Below are 26,376 nucleotides of genomic sequence, written 5' to 3' on the forward strand. Positions count from 1 at the left end.
GTAGACTTGACTGTGTGTTGGTTGTGGACCTATCACTTGATCATTTTCCAAAGGTATCACTCTTAGCCCGTTTCTTATTGAATAATTCTCTGGTAATCTGTGAGATGGCCTATGGTGGGTATGGGGCGCAAATGCTGAATTGTCACTACATGTTTTATGTCCTGGTAGATGTTGTGGGCAGAGATATGCTTTTGCAAACCTTTAACTGAATACTTGTAGGTTATTATGGCTTGACCACACCTGTTCTGTCGAATGGGATGCCATGATGTCTGTGATGAGGGTGCAGTGTTTGGATTTGACCTATGAGGTACACAGACAGGTGCTACGGGAGCTGCAGAGAGAGGAAGGGGTCCTGGTTGGATTGAAAGATCTAGGTCTCACTAGTTTGAATCATCAGATGTAGGAGTTGAGGGGTTTGATGAAATACAGCTGGAAAATGGGACATTCTTGATGCATACACCCTTATACAACAAGGGCAGCGCCTACATCTGGAGGGTGGCAAGTCAGGCAGGTTTTTGTTCTGACAACTCCGAAGGGAGCATGGCACACCTCCCATAATTCATTTGATAGAACCAGATGATGCAGTGACTGCTTTCAAGTGGAGGTTGTGGCAGCCTTTTAGCTCCATTTGGAGGAAGTATATGGGCGGGAGGCTTCAGCATCTCTTTGGATCAGATTTAGGCTTTCCGAACACCTTTAGTATGCCCAGCTGAGAACAGTGGGGTGACAAATGCAAAAAGAACAGATGTGACGTAATGGTGAAAAATGTCAAACATTCATCCCCAGTCACGGATCTGGGCCTAAATCCATTGTTGTTTCATGCCATTCCAGTTTGGACCCAGCCATATGCAAATCAGGCTTGGCCCTGCTCCACATGGGAACAGTCCAGCCCAAACTGCAAAGCCAGGTCCTCCCTGGACTGGAAAACAAGCATCCTGGGTCCAGTTTTGTGGTATCACCCCCTCATCAGCCAGGCTAGCTTGAATCCAGTGGCATAGCGAGCAAGTACAACAAAAAGGTGGCTGCAATTCAAGATGAGTCAGAATCATGTTGAGAGTCAGATGTATATATAATGTGAACAAGGGTGTTAATCATCTGAGTGAACAGTCTAGGAAAAGCCCTTCTGAAAAATAGGTTTGCAGGTGTGGAAATACTTACTGTTGCAGAATCAGGGGCTCCCTACACTATAATTGTCATAAAATTATGGAAATAGAAACATACTTAAATCCCTCTGATGTAGCTCCAGAATGTTTTACAGGTGAACTCATACCTATGTTAGATTACAGGATGGTTACTTTTGAATTCAAAGGATGGAAAGCAATAGGAAAATGATACGTTGCAAGTCTTAGTCATGAGTGAAAGTGAAAGTTGTATGAACAAATTCAAGAATTAATTTCCTGGGGTATTTTCATGGAAAATAGGTGAACTTGAAGGATTTACAGATAAGATTATTTTAAAAAAAATGCAATTTCCAAGGTGCATAGGACTGGAGACATTCAGTGGGTTGTGAGAGATGAAGTGGTTAAAGAGTTGGACGCATTATTACAAAAAGGAATTATAGAAGAAGTAGATGCTTCTGAGTAAATTGCACCACTGGTCGTAGCTAGGAAGGCCAATGACAAGATCCATTTGTGTATAGATTTGAGAGAACTGAATAGGAATATTGTTGTAGAAAAATTTCCATTACCAAAAATTAATGAGATGTTGGCATTAACAAAAGGCATGAATAGGTTCTCATCGAGTGACTCATCGTCAGCATACCATCAGAAAGAATTTCATGATGAAAGCAAGAGCTTAACAAGTTTTATGACTCCAAGTGGTTGTTACAGATATTTACGCATGCCTTTTCGGTCACAGCAGTATTCCAAAAACTGATGTCTAAATTATTTAAAGACATGCCTGGCATAATATTCTTTCGAAACGATTATGGGAGAATCTAAATTACAACACGATGTAAGGGTAAAAGGTGTGTTAGAGAAACTGCGGAAATATGGTTTAACAGCAGAGTTTACTAAATGTAAGTTCGGAACAAAATCCTTGGATTAATTAGGGCATGGATTTAATGCTGATGGCATGAAACCAAAAACATTGTTATATGCAGTGAACAATGCACCAGCTCCTTGTGATTAAGATTAATTATGTTCATTCTTAGGATTTGTAGAATTTTATGCAAAATTTGTTAAGGAATTTTCTGAAAAAAACATTTCATCTAAGGCAGTTGTTAAAAAATAAGTGTAAATTTGAGGAGAATGAAAAACTGCAGGATGACTTTGAAAACGTAAAAGGAGAAATTTGTGAGGCTACACACTTATGTGGGTTTGATCCTAAACTTGATTGCATAATCACTACTGATGTGAGTAACAAAGGGATTGGAGCCATGCTATCCCATAAATTTGAAAATGGAAAAAAGAGTACCATAGCATTTGATTTAAGAGAATTGTCTCCAGCAGAAGAACAGTATTCTGTTATAGAGGTGGAGGCTCTTTCTGTTGCATGGGGTCTGGAATACTATAGGAACTTTGTTTGGAGCTTGCAAGTAGAAGTAAGGTGTGATCACAAACCCTTTTTAAAGGTATTGGCTACAGGACTCTTGAAAGCAACCCCCAGAATTGCAAAGATGTCTGTGAGGTTATTCGATTACAGGTACTCTTAGGTGTATCTGCCAGGAGTTAAGAATAAAGTGGCAGGCTGCCTGAGTCGACCTCTTCTACCCCTTGATAGAAAATCCTGATGTATGTGAAGAGTTATATGTGGCATGGATTGAAGGGCAAACCAAAAAATGATACCATTAGTACAGAAGAATGGAAGAATGCCAGTTTATTAGATGATGACCTTGGTAATGTTAAAAATTATATCATAAATGGTTTGCCTGAAATAATGAATTTGGAACCTTATTTGAGGAATATTTGGGAGGTACGCAATGAGTTGTCTGTGGAAAAGGAAAATGTTTTGAGGGGGGGGGGGGGGAAGAATTATTCCACCCAGACATTTTAGATAAAACTGTGTCATGAAGGTCATCTGGGTGTAGTTAAGAGTAAGAGGAGAATTAAAGAGGTTTATTGGTGGCCAGGTCAAGATGTTGAAGTAGAAAGGATAGTTAGACAATTTAGCTTATGGATGAGTGCGGAAAAAGCCCAAGTACTATTGAAGCCACACTTATTCCGGTTCCTTGTCCAGAAATGGCATGGGAAACTGTTGGTTTTGATATTATGTGACCAATATGTGAAGAAAGTGAGAGCTGCTACATATCAGTAGCTATTGACTATTTCTCTAAGTGGCCTGAAGTTCAGTTTGTGAACAAGGCTAATGCTGAAAACTTAATTTTATTCAAGGAAGAATTGCTCTTGAGGGAGGGCCTTCATAAGAGTGTGATTACGGATAATGGAGTGCAATTTAAGAATGAGAAAATTGTACGTTTTTTGAAGAGGAATGGAGTTGAACACAAGGTGACTTCAGTTTACCATCCAAGTGGCAATGGAAAGGTAGATAGATTTAATTGAGTAATAAAAGATTCATTGCAAATGGCTAAAAGTAAACATCTCAATTGGAGGGTTGAAATCAGAAAATGGTGTGGATGTATCGTACTACCCCAACTGTTACAGGACATAGCCCCTTCACTATCATGAGAGGGAGAGTTCCGTTCACTAAAGATAATCAAGGTTGGTTGGGAAATTCTAAATTGAGACAGTAGTCCCCTACAGAAGTTAAGAAGAATAATTTGGAAACACAAGAGAAATATAAAAAGTATAGGGACATGAAGTGTGGAACAAAGGATGTAAGTCTGAAGAAGGGAGATGTGGTACATGTGAAACTGCCATTTAAAATTAAGAAGGGAAAAAGTAAATACTCAGAACCTTTAGAAATCTTAGAGTTCTTTACCAATGCTGCAAGGTAAAGTGATAAACGTGTGTGGCACTTCAGTCGTTTTCTGAAATGTAGTGAAAAGGTGAAGGCTGGGTGTAACATAGAAAACAACGATTACAATTGGTTAGTTTCAAATATATTTGGTGACCAAGAAGGTGTACCCCTGTTGGACACAGATGATAATGGATTTGAGGAATCCATCCATGAGAACGATATATACAGTAATGAAGTTCACAATGATAGAAGGTACAACACCTGGCTAAGTCAAGAACTACTTCCAGTAGTAAATCTGGTAGAGAAATCAAATGACCAATGTATTTACAAGATTATGATACTTAAGTTTTTATTTAATGAACTTATGGTGCATGTTTTGTTTTATTGTTTTCTCACATGTATTTTTTAGGTAAAGGTTTAGTAATACTGTTTAGTTTTGTAAGTATATACTATTTAGTGAAGAGTTGTCCACCCATTAAGGAAGGAGATGTGTTGTGTTGACTTGTAAGTAACTCCTATTACGTTTATATAGAATAGTATAATGTCATCCTAGTTTAGAATGCCTCTACGTATTAAAGAATGTTGTGTCGAGTCAAATTGGTTTTGAGAGTTGAGCAGGTGTGTTGGCCCTTGCTAAATTAATTATCTTCAGTAAAGAATTAACATGATATTGTGCATGCTGATGTACTCAACAGTCCTCTTCACCATTGTGGGGGACATGTTGTATGCACATTTATGGGTCAATATGGGAAGGAATGGACATACACACGTAGTCTGGTGATTAATTGGCTCACGCCAGAGCCACAACAGCTTATTTATTAAGTCCTGCACATCATGTCAGGGTTATACCTTACTCTCCATTTCCTCTATGAGAAGGGAACAGGACCTTAATGGTACACCCCCTTCACTCTTGGAGAACAACATAATGTTAAGTGCAAATAGGTACATCTATGTTCCTTGAAGATTTATATATCGTCAAGGTACATGTATGTATATGTACATGTATGTGGAGATATATATATAGTAAAACTTTACTCAGCTATAAAAACTTACACTCACAGAATTTTTGTCCTCGATGTCCCAAAGCATCTATGGTGTGAAGCTGAAAATTGTGCACGGCAACCGTGTTTGAGCACCTTTATAGGGTATGGTATCATTAGCTGGCCAGTTGTAGAAGATATGGCTTTGTGCTGAGTTTCCCCCCTTCTGCTACATAGCAGAGATAATATTGATGCTGCAGTGTGTGGGCCCCAGATCTCTACATCATAATGGAACCATTGTCCTAAAATATTTGCCACCACTATGATGACTGTTGATATTTTTATACAGTGTGGCCTTACAATACAACCAAAGCATTTTGAACAGAAGCCCAATTAGTGGCCAGGCATGATCCAGCGTGAAGGGTGGGGAGTGGCACACATCCCACCCACCCCCAAAGAAATGTCAGTTCCCCTTCCCTAGCAGTTGTGCAGGTCCCAGTATTGAAAAGGAGGACCTGTGCTACTAACTGTGGATGGGACCTAACTTATTTTCTTAGAATGATAACTAGAATAGCAGAGTCAAGTCTCTGAAACTGTTCTAAAAATCACAAATAAAGCATTCACGTTGAATGACTATTGATTGCTTATATTTTTAGGTACATCGAGGAGTGAAAGGATTTGTTAGAGATCTTCAGGGAAATCCACTTTCCAATGCAACAATATATGTGGATGGAATAAATCATGATATAACATCGGGTAAGTGCTGGGCATTGTCTTAATTTACGGCAAGTACTAAGCTACAAACAAGTCTTTTTTCATGTTTTGCAGAATTTTAACTCAGGGAAATAAAGTGTGTGTTTTAACCCCCTCCCCCTCATTTATTTTATAACTGTTGTTTTTAACTGTGCTGCTTGGCATTTAACAAAGGCGCAAGAGATGAAAAAGGAAATTAGTCTTTCAAAGAGGGTGTAAGACGTTCAGAGAGGGTGTTGAGCAAACTTCTAAATGAAATAAATGCCAGATTTTGAGGTTCTGATGGGAAGTGATGAGATAATTACATTTGAGTTTACAAAAATACAAAAATGGTACCTGGTGAAGTAAAATTCTTCTACTACCCAGTGAGAATGGTAAAAGAATATACGTATGAAAACGTGCTTTGAAATACCCTTCTATCAAAGTGCAGGGATATAAATGCTTTACACCTTTGGCTTGCTAGAGTGCTGCGGTCATAATTCTTTTTTTTTCTGCCGGCCTGTTTGCGGTCTTATCTCCGCTTTACCACCGATCGCCAGGGTTGTAATGACCACCATAGTCTTGAAATACAAAACACATTAAAAACTGCCCAATATCTTACTGCATTAATACGTTCAACAGTTACTTTAATGTGCAAATTGTACAACACAACAACTTCAGGCCCCTTAAAGTGTGTGCTTGCCTGGTGTCTTGCACAGCATGCAGAATCAACTTGGAAGAAAATACTCTAATCAGGCATCAGGAAGCACAACGGCTGGATACAGATCTTTAAGTGGGATTAAAACTGGGGGCTCTCTAAATGGAAACATGTAAAATAAATTTGTGCCACTCGACCTGTATTTTGGTTTCTCTCTGAGATGTTATGGCATTCAGAAATATAATACAACAACTCACATACACCTAAAACCTGTCAGTACTATTGGCTTTGTCAATGGTTTTTAGCTGTTTAAGATAAATGAGTAACAACAATAATTAGTTGTAAATAGTTAACACTGGGAATGTTTCAGTTCTGAAATTGTGAGACTGTGAATGAAATATTATTAAGGCCTATGGAAAGAGTATGGCCTTCAGTTATATGTGCTTTATGTTAGATATGTATGTCCTTTTTCTCTTCACATCTCACCCAGCTGCACATTTTCAATCTCCTCCCATTCCTCTTCAGCACCCTCTTTTCACTCTCTCCTGAATGCGCTCCCTCACATCTCCCTCATTATACCACCCCAAACATACACTGCAATCATTCACATTTAAACACTTTATTTCATTTTGCTTTTGCCTTCTGAATATTTTGACCTCTAGGCACCTCTTCACACACATTCACACACATTTGCACTGAATTTCATTTGCAACTGCAATACATGACCAATGTTCTGTGTGCTATGCAGAAAGATCAACCCACTATCAGGCACTTTGCTTTGTTCTCAGCCTGCGCTCTCAATCAAAGCCCCTTTTAAACACCTGGCACAAGTCAAAGTATGCACTATGCAAGAGTAATACAATGTACAGAAACACAGCATGATGAAACAGCTAACTCTTTTGGGGAATGCAACATTAAGTAAAACATGTGAAATAAGAGGAACTAAATGGCTGACACACATTACACACATTTTAACATTCATTGTTCGGATATCAACACTGCTCGTCGTTCGGAACAATTTCACGAGGAATAGATACAGTAGCTCCACCTCTAAAGGAGCCAGCGATCTGCAGCCAAGACCTGGGGTGCCACATGGGGGAGATTAGAGTGACAATGGGTCTCAGTGCAATAGAAAATAACACAAGATTAGTATTATAACACTGACTGTTACCGAAGCCAATGCACTAAATTACACATGCTTGCATTCACTCCTACTGCGTGACGTATAGGGAAAGGGTAGAATCCATGCCTATGAATGATGGATGGCTGCCCTCACGCATGGATGAAGACTTTGACACCCAAAATCATGGTTCTAGAAGCGTCACTGCCATAGACCATAATGGAAATAAAAGGCTTTAGAGCAGTCAACCCTTAGTCAGGCGTCACAGTGTAGAAAGTTGATTTACTGCTTGGCTTCCGCATCCTACTTCAAAGTGAGGCGGGGCAGGAAGCTTGGGACAGACAGCGTAGACTTAAATCTATTGATTTGTTTGGAGATAGGATCGTATCTCTAAACAAATTGCTCTATTTCATATTTTCTAGATGAATGTGTAGGAATTCCAGAGGGGCGCAGCTCCTCAGCCCTGACAGAGAAACCGCCCCCGGCAGGCTCACTGCACCACTGGAGCATCAAACAAAAAGACGCTCCGGTGGCGCAGTGTGCCTCTAGCACCCATAAATGAGGCTCAGGGTTTCAAAATGACCTGCCAAATGATTTACACATGTCACAATTTGTGACATTATGTGAGAGAATGCAGCTTCAAATGCAGAGATGGGGACATGTAAGCAAAAGCAGACCTCCATTTCAGAATTTTCATTCTAAATAGGAAACTTTCTTTTTTAAAAGCAGTTCATGTCCATTAAAGGAACAGGTGCTGTTTTGAAAAAAAAAGTTTCTTGTAAGGAAAGATATCCCTGAAGCCAACAACACAAATCTAACGGAGATAGTCCTGTGCATTATAGATGCTGTGCCTTGGCCAAGAAGCAGTCTCTTGAACTACTGAGTGCAGACCACAGTCCTGCTCCAAGATTCCATCTTCAGACAAGTCAAAGACTAAGTCAAAGGACAAATTACACCATAGCAGAAGGGGTCTGACTGGGATTTTTCTCAAACTTGCCTAACCCACACTGCACAGTTAACATGCAAAAGATATGACTCTGTCATCAACGTCCCACTCGGAGTCCATTTCCCGGCTGGTGCCAGCACACCATGAGTTTCTTAGGCTGCTGTTGACCTAGCTGTAGAAAGAGGTCTTCACTGAGGCCATCCTGCAACTGTTTTAGGATGATTCCGGCTCGCTTTGTATTGCCTTCATTCCCCACAGAGCCAGAGAGGCTACCAATTGGATTTTCACCAATGGGGGTCAGCCCAGACGCCAACTGACCCTGTGGTGCCTTTTCCGGTGCCTCAACAACAAGTCCGATTCCAGTGGTGCCAGTAGTGAATCAACTCAAGTCTGAAACATACTTCAGTCCATCCCAGGCATGTCTCGTTATGAGATCATCAAGATGCAGACCCAGCTTTAAAAAAACTGCCAGCCTCTCAGTCAATGCCAGTACTACAGGAAGCTGAAAACCTTATTTGGATCTGACCTTGAAGCCATGCAAGGGATGCAAAGAATATACCACACAACTAAAATGATGATGAGGGGACTCCCATTCAATGGATTGATGCTTGCATTTACCTTGATCTGCTTGATGCTAGTGGATGTGCTAGACTCTAAGACAGCGCTAGACTCATCATGGGGTCCTCCACTGCGGAGAGTGCTTCCTTCATATTAGTAGTCCACAGGCAAGCGGAAGTACTAGACTTATAACTATCAATAATAAATACCAAAGTAAACATTTTGACCAAACAAATACAGTTTGGGTCTACAACCAAAGAGCCCTTGCTACCTTTCATTGAGGCCCTGATGGAATCTTTGAAGGCAGCCTGGTCTAGGTCATGTTTGACAATGCCTGCTGGGCATCCTCGGGCTAGGTGACATAGGCACGGCCCTTGTGATCTGCCCTTTCTAACGCACCACCCAAATCTAGAAAGGTTAATTCAAAGAGAATGGAAGCACAGCAATGTTTTTGAGAAAAGAGTATGGACCGAATTTAAGAAAAGTGGTGCTGCATCCAATGCGGCGCCACTTTTTTTGCGCCCCTTGCACCCACCTACCACCACCATGTAGGCAGTATATTTAATATACGGCACACCATGGTGCAGAGTAAGGGCAATAGCGTCAACATTTTTTACGCTGTTGATGTACTGTGCAGGATTAGCGGCAACATTTTGGCGCAAACCTGCAGAGTACATAGGGGCCCATTGAAAACAATGGTATGCCCCCTTTTAATGTCTGCTCTGTGCAGGCATTAAAAATAGCTGCTGAAAATGGCTCACTGAAATCTCTTAGATTCCACTGCACCATTTTTGTAGTCCCCCTAACAGGGGAACACCCCGGTTACAAAGTGCCGCAATACATGCATTGCACCACTTTCTAAATATGGCATGGCGAATTTGGCCGTGTTGGGCTTCATTAGCCTCATAAAAAAATATATTAATGTGGTGCAAGGAGGCACTAGGCCCTTGTTAGACCTGACAGCCTTAGGGTGATCATCCCCCTATCTCCCTCCACTTTTCTGACACTTTTTTTGATGGTTTTAGGACTCAGCACACTTTAGCACTGCTAACCAGTGCTAAAGTGCATATGCTCTCTCCCTTAAACATGGTAACATTGGTTCATACCCAATTGGCATATTTAATTTACTTAGAAGTCCTTAGTAAAGTGCATTACATGTGCCCAGGGACTGTAAATTAAATGCTACTAGTGGGCCTGCAGCACTGATTGCCACCCACCTACGTAGCCTCTTACCATGTTCCAGGCCTGCCATTGCAAGGTCTGTGTGTGCAGTTTCACTGCCACTTTGACTTGGCATTTGAAAGTACTTGCCAAGCCTTAAACTCCTTTTTTTCTACATATACGTCACCCCTAAATTAGTCCCTAGGCAAGCCAGAGGGCAGGGTGCAACGTAGGTAAAAGGCAGGACAGGTACGTATGTGTTTTAAATGTCCTGGTAGTGAAAAACTCCTAAATTCATTTTCCACTACTGTGAGGCCTGCTCCTTTCATAAACTAGCATTATGGCTGCCGTCATATACTTTTCAAGTGGTAGATTCTGATCAGAACGGGGTAACCATTTCATATTTGGTATGGCCAGAATGGTAATAGAACATCCTGCTTATTGGTGAGATTGGATTTTATGTTACTATTTTAGAATTGCCACATTTAGAAAGTGAGCATTCCTCTGCACTTAAAAACCATATGTGCCTTACAGCCTGTGACCAATCAACGACTGGGCTTGGCTGTTTAACAGCTTCCTTGTGCACTTCAAAACCACTCTTTGAAGTCTCCCCCACTTCAAAGGCATTTTTGGGTATATAAACTGGGTCTCTGACTCCACCAACTCAGACACTTCTGGACCTACACCTGCACCTTGTCAAGAGGAACTGCTTGGCTGCCCAAACGGCTCATCTTGACTGCTTTGCTGAGAAGGGCTGCTGCCCTGCTGTTTCACTGCTGCCCTGCTGGCCTCTGACTGTGCTGAGAAGAAGTCTGCCTTCCCAAAAAGTGCTCTCCAAGGGCTTGGATTGAGCTTGCCTCCTGTTTTTTGAAGTCTCAGGGCCAAAAAGACTTAGGCCCTCATTACAACATTGGCAGTAAAAAACGCTTACTGCTGCAACGACGGCCACCAAAAGACCGTTGCTGCGGCTACCAGCCGTCCGCCATACTATTACCACAGCTGGATTTCCGCCAGAAGGATGGCAGAAATCCAGCTGTGGCCATGCCGCTGGATGGCGGTAAGGTGGCGCTGCTGCTGGCCAGTAGATTGCCGCCAGCCGTATTATGACCAATAATACGGCCTGGCGGTGTTCTGCTGCCGGACGCTGCTGCTGGCAACAGCGTCAAGTCTCCTGTCGGAGGAAACCCTGCACACAGGTAAGTGGGTGCTCCGACAGGGGAGGGAGGTGGGGGGTGTTGTGTGTGTGTGTGTGTATGTTTGTATGTGCGTGTATGAGGGTGTGTGTTACGTGTTGGATGTGAATGAGCATGTATGAAGGTGTGAGTGCATGTATGTTATGTTTTGTGAATGTGTGTGTGCGTGCATGTTCTAAAGTGTGTGCGGGTGTGTGTGAGTGGAAGTATGCATGCATGGATGTGTGTGTATATGGTGGGTGGGAGGGCATTGGAGCGGCAGGGGGGTGGGGGTAACTGGAGAGGGAGTGGAGGGGGAGTGGGAGGGGGGAGACCCCTATCAGTGACCAGGAAGGAATTCCCCGTCACTGATAGTGCCTACCGCCATGGTTTTCGTGGCAGTAAGGAAGCCACGAAAACCATGGCAGTAGGCAGGGTCATAATGTTGCGGGTGGTACAGTAGATATCTCCAGCTCGGCGGCTGTCACCGCCATGGCGGTAGGAGTGGTACATTGCAACCCGCCAATGTCATAATATGGCGGTAGGTACTTACCGCCATGTTACCACCTACCCCCTTAATCTCTTCAGGGAACTCCTTGTACATTGAAAATCTCTGCCATGCCTGCCGGAATCGACGCAGAGCCCGCATTGCGAGCGAGAAATCGCCGCACAGCAGACGGAACATCGCAGCTCTGACTTCCCGACTGGAAATTTGACGCAACGCCTGCCTTGCAACAGAAAATTTGACACATCACCCGTGCCTTTTTCCAGCGCTTCACGGATCTTTCCCTGCATCGTCCCTGGGCATCAAATTACCCCACATCACAGTGAGGGGCTAAGACTGCGTGCTGACAAACAATTCAAGCCCCTTGCAGCGTGGAAAGAAATAACACATTGTCTGTACTGCGTTGGAAAATTCAACGGAACACCATTTTTCCATGCATCGCCTTCTCTGCGGTCTCCATGTGTAATATTTTTAACACATACCAGGTACTGTGTGTAACAAAGAGACAACTGTTCATTTCTAAAGATTAAGACTCTTTTTTAATGTTTTAAAAGTGATATTTCAAATTTGATTATTGAATCTTTGTCGTTTTGACTTTATTTTATTCAGATAAAGATTATCTGTTTTTCTAAACCTGTGTGGCATATTTTTGTGGTGTTTTTCACTGTATGATTTATTGCACAAATACTTTAAACATTGCCTTCTAAGTTAAGTCTAACTGCTCAGTGCCAAGCTGCCAGAAGATGGGCACAGGATAATTTGGATTGTGTGTGATCAACTGTTGTTATTAGAGTTTTCAGTTGTGATGTGCTTTCGTAATGGACTCCATGCACAGGGATTTGCTACATCTTCTAACTTTCAAAATGGTGTTCCTCATTACAGTTAGTTCTGAGCACCATGCCAGTGAACTGCGGGTGCTGTCAGTACAATCCCTGCACTCCACCTTCATCTGACAAACTGGTGCTGTGAAATTTGCCTAATTTCTGCCAAAGGTTGTTTGTTGCCCTTAAATGTGTGCCAGTCCATTTCACTCACCACTTTTTTCTCTTGACCTCATCCCAGAGGCAGAGGTCTTCACACTGTAGAGGGCACCACCATGGTGGGCCGTGGCTGTATGCCCATGGACAAGCAAATGCCTCAGTAAGTACTTGTAAGTGAAGATGGCCGGGAAGCTCAATTTTTTTATTTAGAGCTTTTCCAGGCTGTCTTCATTTACAAGCAGCAGTTGAAGTGCATACAAAAAAGCATGAGAACTGTGGCCCTGAATGCAGTGGTGAGGAAGGACTTGGCTAAAGAGGACAAAATAGTCTGTAAGTATTTTGTTGGTATTTTTTTACCTTCAAGTAACTGCAGATAAAATAAACCACACACCTTCAATGAAAAATAAATGCAAACTTATTAGTGAGAAATCCACTCTCTTACCTTGTGAAACCTCAGTTTGTTAATACATTCACTGTAGATGTGTGTGAGTCCAGGGAGTCACATAAATGAATCCTGGTTGGCGCAGAGCGGAACAGGTTCTTGTTTATTTATAGTGCTACAAGGCCCCATTTTGTAACAGAAAGCACTTTGAATTTGTATACCACAAAATGAATGAGTGCTTAAAATAAAACAAGGGCTGTCAAGGTATATATTTTAGTAATAAGTAATCAGGCTGACCATAATGCAAAAATGTTTATGAATTTCCATTAAGAGGACATTTTCCGGATGTCAGTACCCTTATGTCACCTTTCAAAAAGACTACATCTTCATCATCATAACAAAATGAGGGCGGGAGCACATCACTCACATCCCAGCACTCAGTATACCCCAATTCATTATGGTAAATGCAGTTAATGATAAGACTTACTTCAGTGGCAGTCTTTAATTGTTCACCCTTGTTGGTGCAGCCAATGCTGTATACCTCTAGCCTTGTATTTCAGGATAATTGTCCTTCTTCAGTAGAGAGCAACAGGTCATTTTGAGGGTGCTGAAAATGCTGCCAAAAACCTTCTCAGGTCTCTGTACCACTCACTGAGCGCAGGTGCATCAACCAGAGCATGTCAGTGCATTAGCTGAAGGGAGTCTTTTCAAAGAAAAGGAGGGTAGGAGCACACTGCCCCACTAAAGACTGTTACTGATGTAAGTGTTATCATGCAGTGCATTTACCATGATGCATTGGGGTGACCCTAGTGTTGGAATGTGAGGCATTGTGCTTCCACCCTCCTTTAACTTTGTCATCATGAAACTTCAAGTGGCTCTATCAATTAAACCTATTCTAACTCCCAAACTGTCTTTACATTTGGTGATTAACCAATTCCACACATTTACATTCCTCTCAAGTAGCAGGTACCTTGGTGAGAAGACCTATTTCTTCTTTAGATATCTGTCCCCCCCTCTGCTTCCCAGCGCATCAGACACCCATCCTCTTCCACTTCATTTCACCCAGAGACATCTAAAGGTCCACATTACCTGTTCAGGGATGGTTGTTAAGCAAAAGTATGGGAATGGTTTTCTGTATAATTAAAAATCCAAGCGTACATCAGTCTCCATGGATCTTGCCCAGTTCGACATGTGCATGTTCTTTCAGGTGAGTTGAGAGGTGGCAGTGCGACCAGCAGGGTTGCATTCGGAAGAAGAGCCCTGACTGTTGAGACTCCTGGGGCTTCAAAGTCATGGCCAAGAAGAAATAGAAAAGGAGCAAGATTCATGGATAGCGTCAAGACATGGCCCATATGAAGGGCTACTCTCTCGGGCTAATTTTTGTCATCTACAGTCAGTGTTGTACCTTGACCTTTTTACAGGGTCATCCCCAAACGTTTTGCCTCCTTCCTCCTATTTTTCCTGACCTGTTGTTGTTGGCTTTTGAACTCTGAGCACTTCACCACTGCTAACCATTGCTAAAGTGGATATGCTCTCTGTGTAAATTGTAATGGTGATTGGTTTATCCATGATTGGCATATTTGATTTACTATTGAGTCCCTTGTAAAGTTCACTAGAGGTACCCAGGGCCTGTAAATCAAATGCTACTAGTGGGCCTGCAGCACTGATTGTGCCACCCACAAAAGTAGCACTGTAACCATGTCTCAGACCTGCCACTGCAGGTTCTGTGTCTGCAGTTTTAAACTGTAAATTCGACTTGGCAAGTGTCCCCACTTGCCAGGCCTAACACTTCCCTTTTCCTACATGTAAGACACCCCTAAAGTAGGCCCTAGGTAGCCCCATGGGCAGGGTGCAGTGTATGGTTAAGGTAGGACATATAATAATGTGTTTTAAATGTCCTGACAGTGAAATACTGCCACATTCGGTTTTCACTGTTGCAAGGCCTATCTCTCTCATAGGTTAACATGGGGGCTGCCTTTAAACATGATTAAAGCGTAGCTTCCCTTTGAGAGTAGATAGACATGTGGAGTTTGGGACCTCTGAACTCACAATTTAAAAATACATCTTTTAGTAAAGTTGGTTTTAAGATTGTGTGTTTGAAAATGCCACTTTTAGAAAGTGGGCATTTTCTTGCTTGAACCATTTTTGTGATTCTACCTGTTTGTGGATTCCCTGTCTGGGTTAGTTTGACAGTTGGGCTGTTTGCACCTCTCTCCAGACAGTGACGCAAAGGGGGCTGGGGTGTAGCCTGCATATTCCAATGAGCCATCTGTGCTAGGAGGGAGGGGAGAAGTGCTCACTCGCACCTGAAAGGGCTGTGCCTGCCCTCACACAATGCAGACTCCAACCCCCTGGTGTGTATCTGGGGCCTTGCCTGGGCAAGGCAGGTTTTCACAAACAAGTGAGACTTTCCTTCGAAGGAAACCTACTTCAAAGGCCCAGATGGGTATAAGAAGGGGACCCAAAACCACAGACTTTGGACACTTCTTGGGGTAGAGACTCTACCTCACAGACACTTCTGGACAAGAAATCTGCTGGTGAAGAATCCCTGAATCAGACCTGCCAAGAGGAACTGCCTGGCTGCCCAAAGGACTCACTGGGACTGCTTTTCTGCCAAGGACTGCTGCCTTGCTGTTGCACTGCTGTCTTGCTGCTCTCTGGCTGTGCTGAGAAGTGCTCTCCAAGGGCTTGGATAGAGCTTGCCTCCTGTTCCCTGAAGTCTCAGGACCAAAAAGACTTCACTCCTGCAGCTGGACTCCTTGTGGGGCAAAATTCGACGCACATCCTGCCAAAAACGACGCACAGCCTGCATCGCAGTGAAAAATTCACTGCACGCCAAGCCGGGTTGACGCAGCGCGACTTCGCAAGGAGAAGATCGACGCGGCGCCTGTGTTGCGACCGGAACTTCGACGCATGGCCCACCGGATCGTCGCACAGCCGACCTGGGACGACGCAGCCTGACTTCCAGAGAGGAATCAACGCAGCGCCTGCCGTGCGGGAGAAAATTCCACGCAGCGCCCACTGGATCGACGCAGCGCTTGTGACTGCTCCGCAAGCCCAGGATTCCACGCACAGACCCCGGGGCGCCAAAAAACCCCGCAACCCGAAGAGGAACCAAGTCGGCGTGCCAGAAAACGACGCAAAGCCTTCCCCTGCGAGGAAAATAACGACGCAAATTGGTGTGCGCATGGGCGAAACCGACGCACATCTCCCCGTTCACCTCCTCTGCGGTCCCTTGCGGAGATTTTTAACGCAAACCAGGGGCCAGATGTAGCAAAGGGTTTTTCCCATTCTGTGTAAATGGGAAAATGTGTTTGTATATATAGCCCCAGGTACTTTGTTCTTGCAAGAGAGCTTTATTAATTATAAGAGACATTTACTTGTTTTTAATAGACTTAAGACACTTTAAATCACTTTTACAGTGATATCTCAACTTCTACTTATTGCATTTTTAATCGTTTTGACCAGCTTCTTATCAGATAAATATTATATATTTTTCTAAACACTGTATTTTTGTGGTGCTATATTGTGTTATTGTATGATTTATTGCACAGATACCTTACACATTGCCTTCTAAGTTAAGCCTGACTGCTCAGTGCCAAGCTACCGGAGGGTGGGCAGGGGATAATTTAGATTGTGTGTGACTTACCCTGACTAGAGTAAGGGTCCTTGCTTGGACAGGGGGTAACCAGACTGTCAACCAAAGACCCATTTTCTAACAGTCAGAGACAGCTTTCAGAGAGGAACCCTGAAGAAAGTGGCAAGATAAGGGTTTTTTTTTTATATAAAAGAAAGAGGTATTTCTACCATTAATGCAACTGGTTCAGTATCACTGGGACCAAAGATGTGAGATTGCGACACCCAACTATTGCTGTCTTATCAGCAATAAGTGGAGTGTGCGCCCATTTTCTTTTCTACTATTAGGGCCAGGTCACCATTATTGTACAGGGGAGAGGCCCAAGCATCGGGGCGAGATGTGGTGATTTCGTCCTTTTTTTATTATGCAAAGGAACAGCCTACATTGGGCCTCAGGCTTAGGAATGAAAGCCCTTAAGAGTGGAAAGAAGAGGAAGCCTGCTTTGTAGGGCTGTAGGTATCGTTAGTGGTGCAGATGCAGGGGCACAAAGGCTGAGGTGTGTGAGAGGCTAACTAAACCTCAGTTATATCTCATTAGTGCCCAGTGCACCCTAGCTGTGCCAGTGTTGCTTTGGGCTTCGTACCAATGACCATGGCAGGGGAATATTGAAGCAGATGAGCCACCTTAGCTTGGGCCTCAGAGAGATGGCAGAGAAGGGGATGGAGCAAGATTGGGGGCATGCTTTAAACACTATAATTAGTGAAGCAGAAAAAGTGGCACTTTGGTCCAGAGTTATGAGAGGCCCACTACATCATAACCATGACTGTCTTATTTTGTAAAAGTGGCATGGGGTCTGATAGCATTGGAGCTAAGGAATCCCTTGCTGCAAAGTGGGGGAAAGCATGTGGGAGTTTGTTTTTTTCTGAAAGGGACAGAGTCTGTTTCACGGTTTGAGTGATAGCCAATCATGGTGGGCAACAAGTGAAAGAAGCAGAGAAGACAGCCTGCCACGCAGGGTTTCTTCTGTCTTTAGTGCAGCAGGTGCAGTTGCATGCACTTCTTGGAGAGTGAGGGGCTCATAATACCCCAATCATGGCGGAGGGGTAGTGGTCAGTTTCTGTTTTCATTTTACGTTTTGCTCTTTTAAAATTCTTAAATTTAGTGCTGATTATGACCTATAGAAAAGTGCACCTGAAATGATCTCAACATTCGTTCCCCCTGCACTCAGCCCTGACACCCTAATTTCCCCAAGTCTTGCCATAACGTTTTGGTAGGATTTCGACTTCACAATAATTCGCTTTGGGGGTTCAGAACAAAAGTGTTTGAAGAACTCTGCACAAAAGAGTAGGAGAGATCTCATTTTCTTGAGCCAAAATGAGCATTACATTTTTACATTGAGTGCAAGGAGTACCACGTCGATGGCCAGCATGTTGTTGTCTTTGCTGGTGCTAAGAACGGAAAGGAGAGTGAAGAAATTAAATATTTCCAGGTGAACCTTCCTGTGCATAAATACATGATGTGCCTATGCCAAGAAAGAGCTGCATGAGTGACTAAGGACTTAAGGGCTATTTCCACCAGAGCCAAAGCAGCTACGACAACATTGTCGAGGAGTGTTCAAGTACCAGACATCATCTGCAACATGCACATCCAGGCATATGGTCACCAGCCACTAATGCATCCACAGTCAATTTCATCAGCTTGGTTCTTCAGGACTTCTTAGTGTGAATCCATTCCTCAGACCCTTCACCAGGTACTGCTTTGTTATCTATTCAGAGGGTGATGAACCAGTGATTAGTTGTGTTTATCTTAATACCATGATACTTGCCTTCTGTAATGCTCTTTCTGGTGGAAACTCTAACTGCAGATTCCTCATAACCCTTATCCCCCCTTTTCTGCGCAGTGGATGCCTGTGATTCTATAAAGGTCCCAAGTTAGTTTTGGCACCTTGTCTTCTCCAATCTAGCATCGTTGATCCCTTTTTTAAAGCACAGGAAAGTTCAGGATAAACTGATGTCAGAGTGCAAGGCTGGCACTTATTTATGGCTCCAGACCATCCCTTCCAGAAGTGGTACCAGGTCATCGCAGGGTCCAATGGTTACACCTGCTGGCGTGGTCGAGCCCTGGATGTGTAACATTTTGGTTCCAGTCTGATGCCTGGGAATATTCAAAGGTGAGGAATATTCAGTTCAATGTATTAATCAGCAGAACGAGCACTACCGAAGGTTAGTATCTTGTTCATTTTTAGCCTTCAATTCACAGCATTTCCTGAACTACTTACTTAAAGCCTGTTGAAACAGGCTTTCAGATGTTTGGAATTTGATTTTGTCGTGAGTGTGTTTTGCTCGCCAAAAAACATACAAAACCTGAACGTCTCATTTGTGTTCTGTCACACTTACGAGATGCTTTCCACTGGGGGGACTGTTTACAAATCCAGAGTAATAGGTGTGTCTACCTTTTTCAGAGAAAACACGGTTATTAAATAACGAGTGTGTAGGCTGGCTCCCTGGTTTGCGAAGTCAAGACCAAAATAGATGTAGATTAGTGGCATATAAGTGAACGTGCCTTACCTCTTACATTCCCGGTCAGTCATCCTTATGTATTGTGGTCTTAATGCAGCACTATTTTATTATCTCTTTTGTTCTGTTTTTAGCAAAGGATGGCGATTACTGGAGGTTGCTGGCTCCTGGAAACTATAAGGTGACCGCCTCCGCACCAGGATACCTTGCTGTGACAAAGAAGGTGGCCGTTCCAGTTAGCCCAGCAGTAAAGGTACATTGCATGCCATTGATGGGTTGCCAGCCCTTGATCCTTTCTTTGTTTCATGTTGTGTTCCCTAAGGGTTGTTAACCAAACCCTACAAGGCCATGTAAGCCTGCCTCTACAGAGACAGCACCTCGAGATAGAATATTCACTGTCAGCAATATTTCATTTTTGTGTACTCCAGCTGTCGTTGTTTTGAAATTGGGGAATTGTATTACCCTGTCATGTGAGGAAGGATGGGGGAGTGTTTTACCGTGGTGTGTGGAAGTGGGGAAGAGTATTTCCCTGTTGTGACAGGAAACATAGGGAAGTGAAGTGCCCTGTAGTGTTGTGGCTAGTGACCACAAGTTCTACTTAATTGTGCTCTGAGACCATTCTTCGCCTGTTTATACTTTTGAAAACTTAGGTGCATATTTACAAGCCCATATCACCACCTTGTGCTGCCCTAGCATCATTTTTTTATGCTAAGGTGGCATTCAGGAGGACTTTCTCCCGCACCGTATTTACAAAGTGGCGCAAAGCTTACATTTCGCCACTTTGTAAACCCTTGAGCCACATTATGCCTGTGTCAGGCATAATGTATACAAAGGGGGCGTTCCAACGCAGGGAGGCCCAAAAAAATGGCCGAGTGAAATTTACAGCATTTCACTGCACTGTTTTTTCTGTCATTTTTAACGCTTGCTCAGAGCAGAAGTTAAAATGACGCACCCATTTTAATCAATGGGCCTCACTGTGCTTTGCTGCATTAGCGTCAACATTTTTGACGCTAGTGTAGCAAAGCACCACAATAGCATAAAAAATGTTGACGCCATTGCCCTAAAGACCGCCATGGTGCACCGTATTGTAAATACACCGCAAAAATTGTGTCATTAGGTGGGACAGGGGCGACGCAAGAACAGTGGTGCATTGGGATGATGCACCACTTTCTTGTAAATATGCCCTTTAGTGTTAACTTTAAAAACAATTGTGATTTCTGTTAAGGTATCATAACACATCTTGACTTCCATCTCCTGCCGGGGCAGGATTAGGCTGACCTCACTGAGTGCTGGCATTCACAAATATATGTTGTCTGTGGGTCATGTTTCAGCAGGTGAGGGAGGATTCCATAGATAAGAGAAGTATTGATGAGAATGCACTGCAGTGAAAGAAACCAAAGCAAATTAGCTTTGATAATGTTCATCAGTGAATTGCCTCAATGGCGGTTTTTAGGTTTCAGGTGTGATTGAGGTAAGGTCCTCTGTGCTGATGGGGCAAAAGAACAGTAAGTGTTTCTAGTTTTGGCACGAGTAATCTGTCTCAGGCCGAGGTGAGGTTACATTTTTCTCGGAAAGATTTTGTCTGTGTAGAATAGAAATTCACTACTTTTGCCACTTGAGAGGCAAAGCCGTGACATTTGGCGAGCGCAGAAATATTTGAATGTCTGTAGTAGAAAAGGGATTTAGCTGGATTAAGGGAAGTGCCGATGATTACTTGAGAAGCTTGGCTGTGGTTGCAGTGATGGAATGTTTATAGCTTATTCTCAGGGCTTTCAGTTTCGTGTGAAGCAGTGGGGATTTGGAAGCGCGCCATGCATTTTCCTGGAGATGAACGTAGCTGAGGTTCCAGTCTTCAAGCACAAGATGGGGCCTGGCCCCAGACAACCAACAGCGCACCCTCCCCCAAACAGCAACCATAAAATGCTGCAACGTACTGCAGGTACAGGCAGGGCCGGCTTTATGGCAGTGCGACTGGTTCAGCCGCACTGGGCGCAGACCGGGAAGAGGGGCACTGGCCTCGGGGGTGGGAAGGGTTGTGAGGGGTGCTGTGTTTAACAATCATTTATAATTTAAAAGCACCTGCTGCAGAGTTCCTTGGGCGTACAACTTTCAGGCAGCAATAAAAATGTCAAGGTGACTCTTCGGATTAATATTTCTGCTAGAGAGAAACAGTGAGTCGAATTACTGGCCTATTATGGGTCTCTAAGCCAACATGACAACGTCATTATTTTCACCTTGTGTTTATTGAAGTGAATTTACGACGCTTGATTAATCCACAGAGCTCAAATGCAGCCTGGGAAGCAGCAGAGCAAGTTTACCTAAAACAGAGGGGTTGGAGCAGCAAAGTCAGAAACGTTGCAAACTTCCCTCACACACCCAACGTGGAATAGCTGAGCAAGCTTTCCTCACACATGCATAACAGCTAAGCCCATCTATAAGCACTGCAACCTTCTCTTGTTGTTCACCATCAATGAGCTCTCATATTGCGTGGTATACTCCGTGGGATGAGTGACGTTTTTGCAGGGCACACAACCCATGGCAAGAAAACGAAATGGCAGAGCTTGAGGGAGAGTTATCAGTGTTTCTGTTTGAGCATGGCAGGCTGTCTGACACAGGGCTGAGATTCCTGGTACTATGAGGACATCCATAGTACTTAGTAAACGCGTATTATGTTGGGCTGCCAACCATTTGATCCAGCTTGCAAGTGAAACTTTATCCCTCCATATGGCCCTGCACTAGGCTTGTAGTTGGATACCACCCCACGTTTTACTGCCCACTGGCTTTAAGTAATCCCCCAATCCTTTGGCTCTTGAAATAAGAGGGTTTCATTTAGCGATACATGTTGGATCGCTCTTCTTGTCTCTATAAACTCCTAACTGGTATAACTGTGCATAAGTAGAATATGTCCTCGCGTTTACCCGAGCCCCTGAGTACCACGATGACTTAATTTCTTTTATAAACAATCCTCTGAAGGGCAGAACTAATTTGGAGCTCTTGGAATCAGAATTCCTAGATAATGCTCTGCTTTGGCAGAGCACTGTTACAGCTAAAGTCACACACAATGATACAGTTGTCCTTTCAAAAACGTCTCAGAATGACTTACAGCTGGAGTAATTTAGCCATGAGCACGGGTGTTAATACTGGAAGCAGGCAGCATTTACGCCCATCTTAACACTAGCGCTTACCCCAGCTGAGTTTAAAGTGCACTTGCTCACCTTTTGCCCCCAAGGGGACATAAGGTGACTGGTGGTGGCTATCCCCCTGGAAGGTGTTGGACTTGGCCCTTTCTGTAGGATCACCCACAAACGTTTTGCCTCACTCCTCCATTTTTCACTGAATTCGTTTTTACTGGCCTTAGAACTCAGTGCACTTTACCACTGCTAACCAGTGCTAAAGTGCTTGTGCTCTCTCATTAAAACATGGTAGAATTGTCCTATATACCATTGGCATATTTCATTTACTTGTAAGCCCCAAGTAAAGGGGCACTACATGTACCCAGGGCGTGTAAATTAAATGCTGCCAGTGGGCCTGCAGGACACTGGTTGTGCTAACAATTTAAGTAGCCCTTTAAACATGCCTCATACATTGCAGAGCCTTTGTGTGCAGTTCTAAACTGCTCTTTCTATCTGGCAAAATAAACTTTTTGCCAGGCCCAAACTTTCTTTATTTAATATATATGTCACCCTTAGTGTAGGCCCTGGACAGCCCAATAGACAGAGTGCAGTATATTTAAAAGTGTATTTAAAACATAGGACATGTACTTTTAGGTTTTACATGTGCTGGCAGTGAAAATCTCTTAAATTCATTTTTCACTACTACAAGGCTTATCTCTCCCATAGGCTAATATTGGAAGATGCCTCATTACATTTTATAAATGAAATTTCCATAGGAGAAGAGATATCTGGTTCGTTTTTAGTTTCTCTGGAATCACAATTTAAAATTTACTTGTGGTCAAATCGAAACTGAAAATGCCACGTTTAGAAAGTTGGTATTTTCTTGCCTTAGCCATTTAGTGCCTGCAGCCTGTCTCTTGTCACATGACTGGGTGTATTTGGCAGTTGGGATTTGTATATTCCTCCTACACAGCCAAACACAGTGGGGGCATAGGTGTGACGGGATGGCCATCACTGGAAGGATGAGAAGGAGGAGCGTGACACAGCCTCTCTTACGCCTGAATAGGCTGTGTCTTGTCTCCACACAAAAGGCTGCATATCCATTGAAGTTAGTCTAGATACAGGTCAGGAAAGGCAGGGCATCTGTGCACTTCAAAGGCATGCCTCTACAAGCTGGTCCCCACGTCAGAGCACAAATGCTGGACCTCAGGCACCAACTCTTCAGTACACTTCTGGACCTGTGGATTCTCAGCCAGGATAAAGGACTGCTGTGCTGCTGAAGGTCTGCTATTCTGCTGGACTCCTGCTGGTCCGTGCTGACCCGCTGCCCTCTTGCTGGGTGAGAAGGACTGCATCTGCATTTCTTGAACCCAAAACCCAGAGATACTCTAAGGGTTTGTTGACTGGCCTCCTGATCTGAAGCCTCAATGACATAACAGGCTTCCAACAACCTTGCATCTGCACCTGAACTCTGCTATCTGTGAGTTGTCCCCATCAAGTGCTGCCACCCTAGTCCTGAACCCTTGGAAATGAGCTTATGGTGCTATGTCAGTCTCTTTGATCCATCAGAACTTATGCATCTCTGCTGTGCGGTGCAACCCCAAGCACAACTGACACATCTCTACTGCTGTGTGATTTGGACTCATTGTAGAGACTTGCATTGCCTTCGGAACCGCCAATGCATGAGGCATCCTCGATGTAGGCCCTCACATCTCTCGTCGACTGCAGCCTTGACAACAACACCAGACTCCGCATGTCAGCCTCGCAGCTCTTCAGAACTAATGCATCGCCCCGAGTGTGAGCAGCATCTCTGATGCCAGATTTCACAAGCCCTGTTAATGGGATCCTTGACATTGATGCAAAAAGACCTCACACCGCAGCCTCCCTGCATCTCAGAACCAACGCACCGCCTCTACTGCATGATGCATCCTCCACACGGATCCACACAACACACTACTAATTGGATTTTTGTCATTTTGGTCTTGTTTTATTTATTAACAACTACTCTATTTTTCTAACTCTTTTGTGTGCTCTTTTTGTGGTGTGTTCTCAGTCTGTCACTGTTTAAAGTGCTGAACAAATACTTTACACATTACCCCTTAGTTAAGCCTGATTGGTTTGTGCCAAACTATAGTTGGGTGCAGGTTAATTTGGGCTTTGCTTGTGGCTAACCCTGACAAGGATTGTGATTGCTGCTTGACTAGGGCTCACATTCCAGTCACACAACAGCAAGCTTCCTACAGAAAGTATAACATGGGTGTCAATATGCACAAAGGCACAAAAAGAGCTTGTACACATTTCTCCCAGAATAGGTCACAAATGTGTACTGGACAGCTCATGCAAACGTTATTTGTTCTGAGTTCTTATTTCATGATTTCTAGTGGAGTGTCTCAGTGGTACAGATTATGGAGATCATAAGATATCTAGACACATAGGTAGTCATTATGACCCTTGCGGTCTTCTGAACGCCAGGGTTATTGTGGCAGTATCACCGCCAACAGGCTGGTGGTCAGGACCGCTACATTATGAGTGTAGCGGGTTGGCCGCTTCCACCCTGCCACATCTCCACCCATACCGCCATGGCAGTATGAACTGCTGGGCCGTCAATGTTCATGTCGGACTGGCGCTCCACAGAGGACCGCCGGCAGTATTAGGAGCCAGCCTACTGCCATGGATTCCGCGGCAGTAGCACTGCTACGAAATCCATGGTGGTAGGGCCACCGGTGACAGGGAACTCCTTCCCTGTCACCGGTAGACGGCTCCTCCCCTGCAAGCACCTGATCCCTCCCACCCCCATACAGTCACAGTGGCCCCACCACCCTATTCACATAGCGCCCTTCACCCCCACCTCCCTAGAGTCACAGCACACCCCATCCCACTACTCACATAGAGCCCTCCACCCCCTGCCCACCCTACAGTCACAACACCCTCTACCCCCTACTCACATAGCGCCCTCCACCCCCACACCCTACAGTCACAGCACCCCTTCTCACATAGCGCCCTACCCCCTCCCCGCAGATATGCACACAAACACCCACACGCACGACGCATACACCCACTCACCTATACTCCCAGACACACATCAACTCACACTAATCCATCCACACATTCACTCACACGCATCCATCCACACATTCACATACTCACACGCATTCAGCCACGCATACACCCAAACATCCAAACACGCATCCTCACATGCATACACACTGACATGAAGACATGCACTCACTTCAGCATTCATACATGCATTCACTCACACACATAAAACCATGCATACACCACAACACTCACAGTTGTATTCACACACATGCATACACACACGCAGACACCACACACTCAGACAGGCACACACAAGACCTCCAACCTCCACCCCCTCCCCTGTCGGACACCTGACTTACCTTGTCCGGCGAGGAGGTTGTCCGGCAGGGAACGGGAAGGGGCCCTGCCACCGCCAGCAAAGCCCCACCAGCAGGACACCGCCAGACTGTTTCAATGGTCTTAATACGGCTGGCGGCGTCCTTCTGGCAGGGTGGTGCAGGTGGTAGCAATGCCAGTGCGCCACCACCCACCTGCATGACTACTGCCGGATATCCACCCAAAGTGTGGGCAGTACCAATTATATGGCGGGTAGAAGACCACCAGGACTGGCGGTCTTCTGGCGCCCTTGACTTTGGCGATCTCGCTCAGAGACCGCCAAAGTCAGAATGAGGGTCATAGTTTTAACAACAAATAAGTAAGCGTCTAAAATCTGGAGCATAGGTGTTCCTTGCAGACGTAAACTGCTGAGAATGCCTTTGCACAATGACACCAGCTCACCAATAGGCTGAACTCAGTGCTGTAATCGAGGGGGTAGGAGAAAGAAGGGCAGAGATGCATGGGAAATGTCAGTGAGTGCATTAAAGTGAGCACCTCAAAGTCATTGCCTTGACAGAGAACAAGGGACTTGCGCACCCGAATATCCCTGGATATCCCAAAAAGCTTCGGACAGGCACCCCTGGCACTCCTGCCATGATTGTAAAATGGAACCTGAGGTACCCCTGGCTCTCAGAGAACAGCTTTTGCAGCCTCACAACCTCAAATATATTATCTGTATCTAGAGCTCTAGTGTGTTTAAAAAT

At 44.2% G+C, this 26,376-nt stretch overlaps 1 protein-coding gene across 1 annotated transcript in view; it reads left to right on the forward strand.

The window, feature by feature from the left end:
* The window catches only part of CPE (carboxypeptidase E), a 292,738-nt gene that overhangs the window by 219,530 nt on the left and 46,832 nt on the right, over positions 1-26,376 (forward strand). The window contains exons 7-8 of the mRNA XM_069243945.1: positions 5,495-5,594; positions 19,280-19,398. Coding sequence (XP_069100046.1) covers positions 5,495-5,594; positions 19,280-19,398 — 219 coding nt within the window. The remainder of the gene's footprint in view (positions 1-5,494; positions 5,595-19,279; positions 19,399-26,376) is intronic.

This window comes from Pleurodeles waltl, chromosome 1_2 (assembly GCF_031143425.1).
Source record: "Pleurodeles waltl isolate 20211129_DDA chromosome 1_2, aPleWal1.hap1.20221129, whole genome shotgun sequence".
Taxonomy (NCBI): Eukaryota; Metazoa; Chordata; class Amphibia; order Caudata; family Salamandridae; genus Pleurodeles; species Pleurodeles waltl.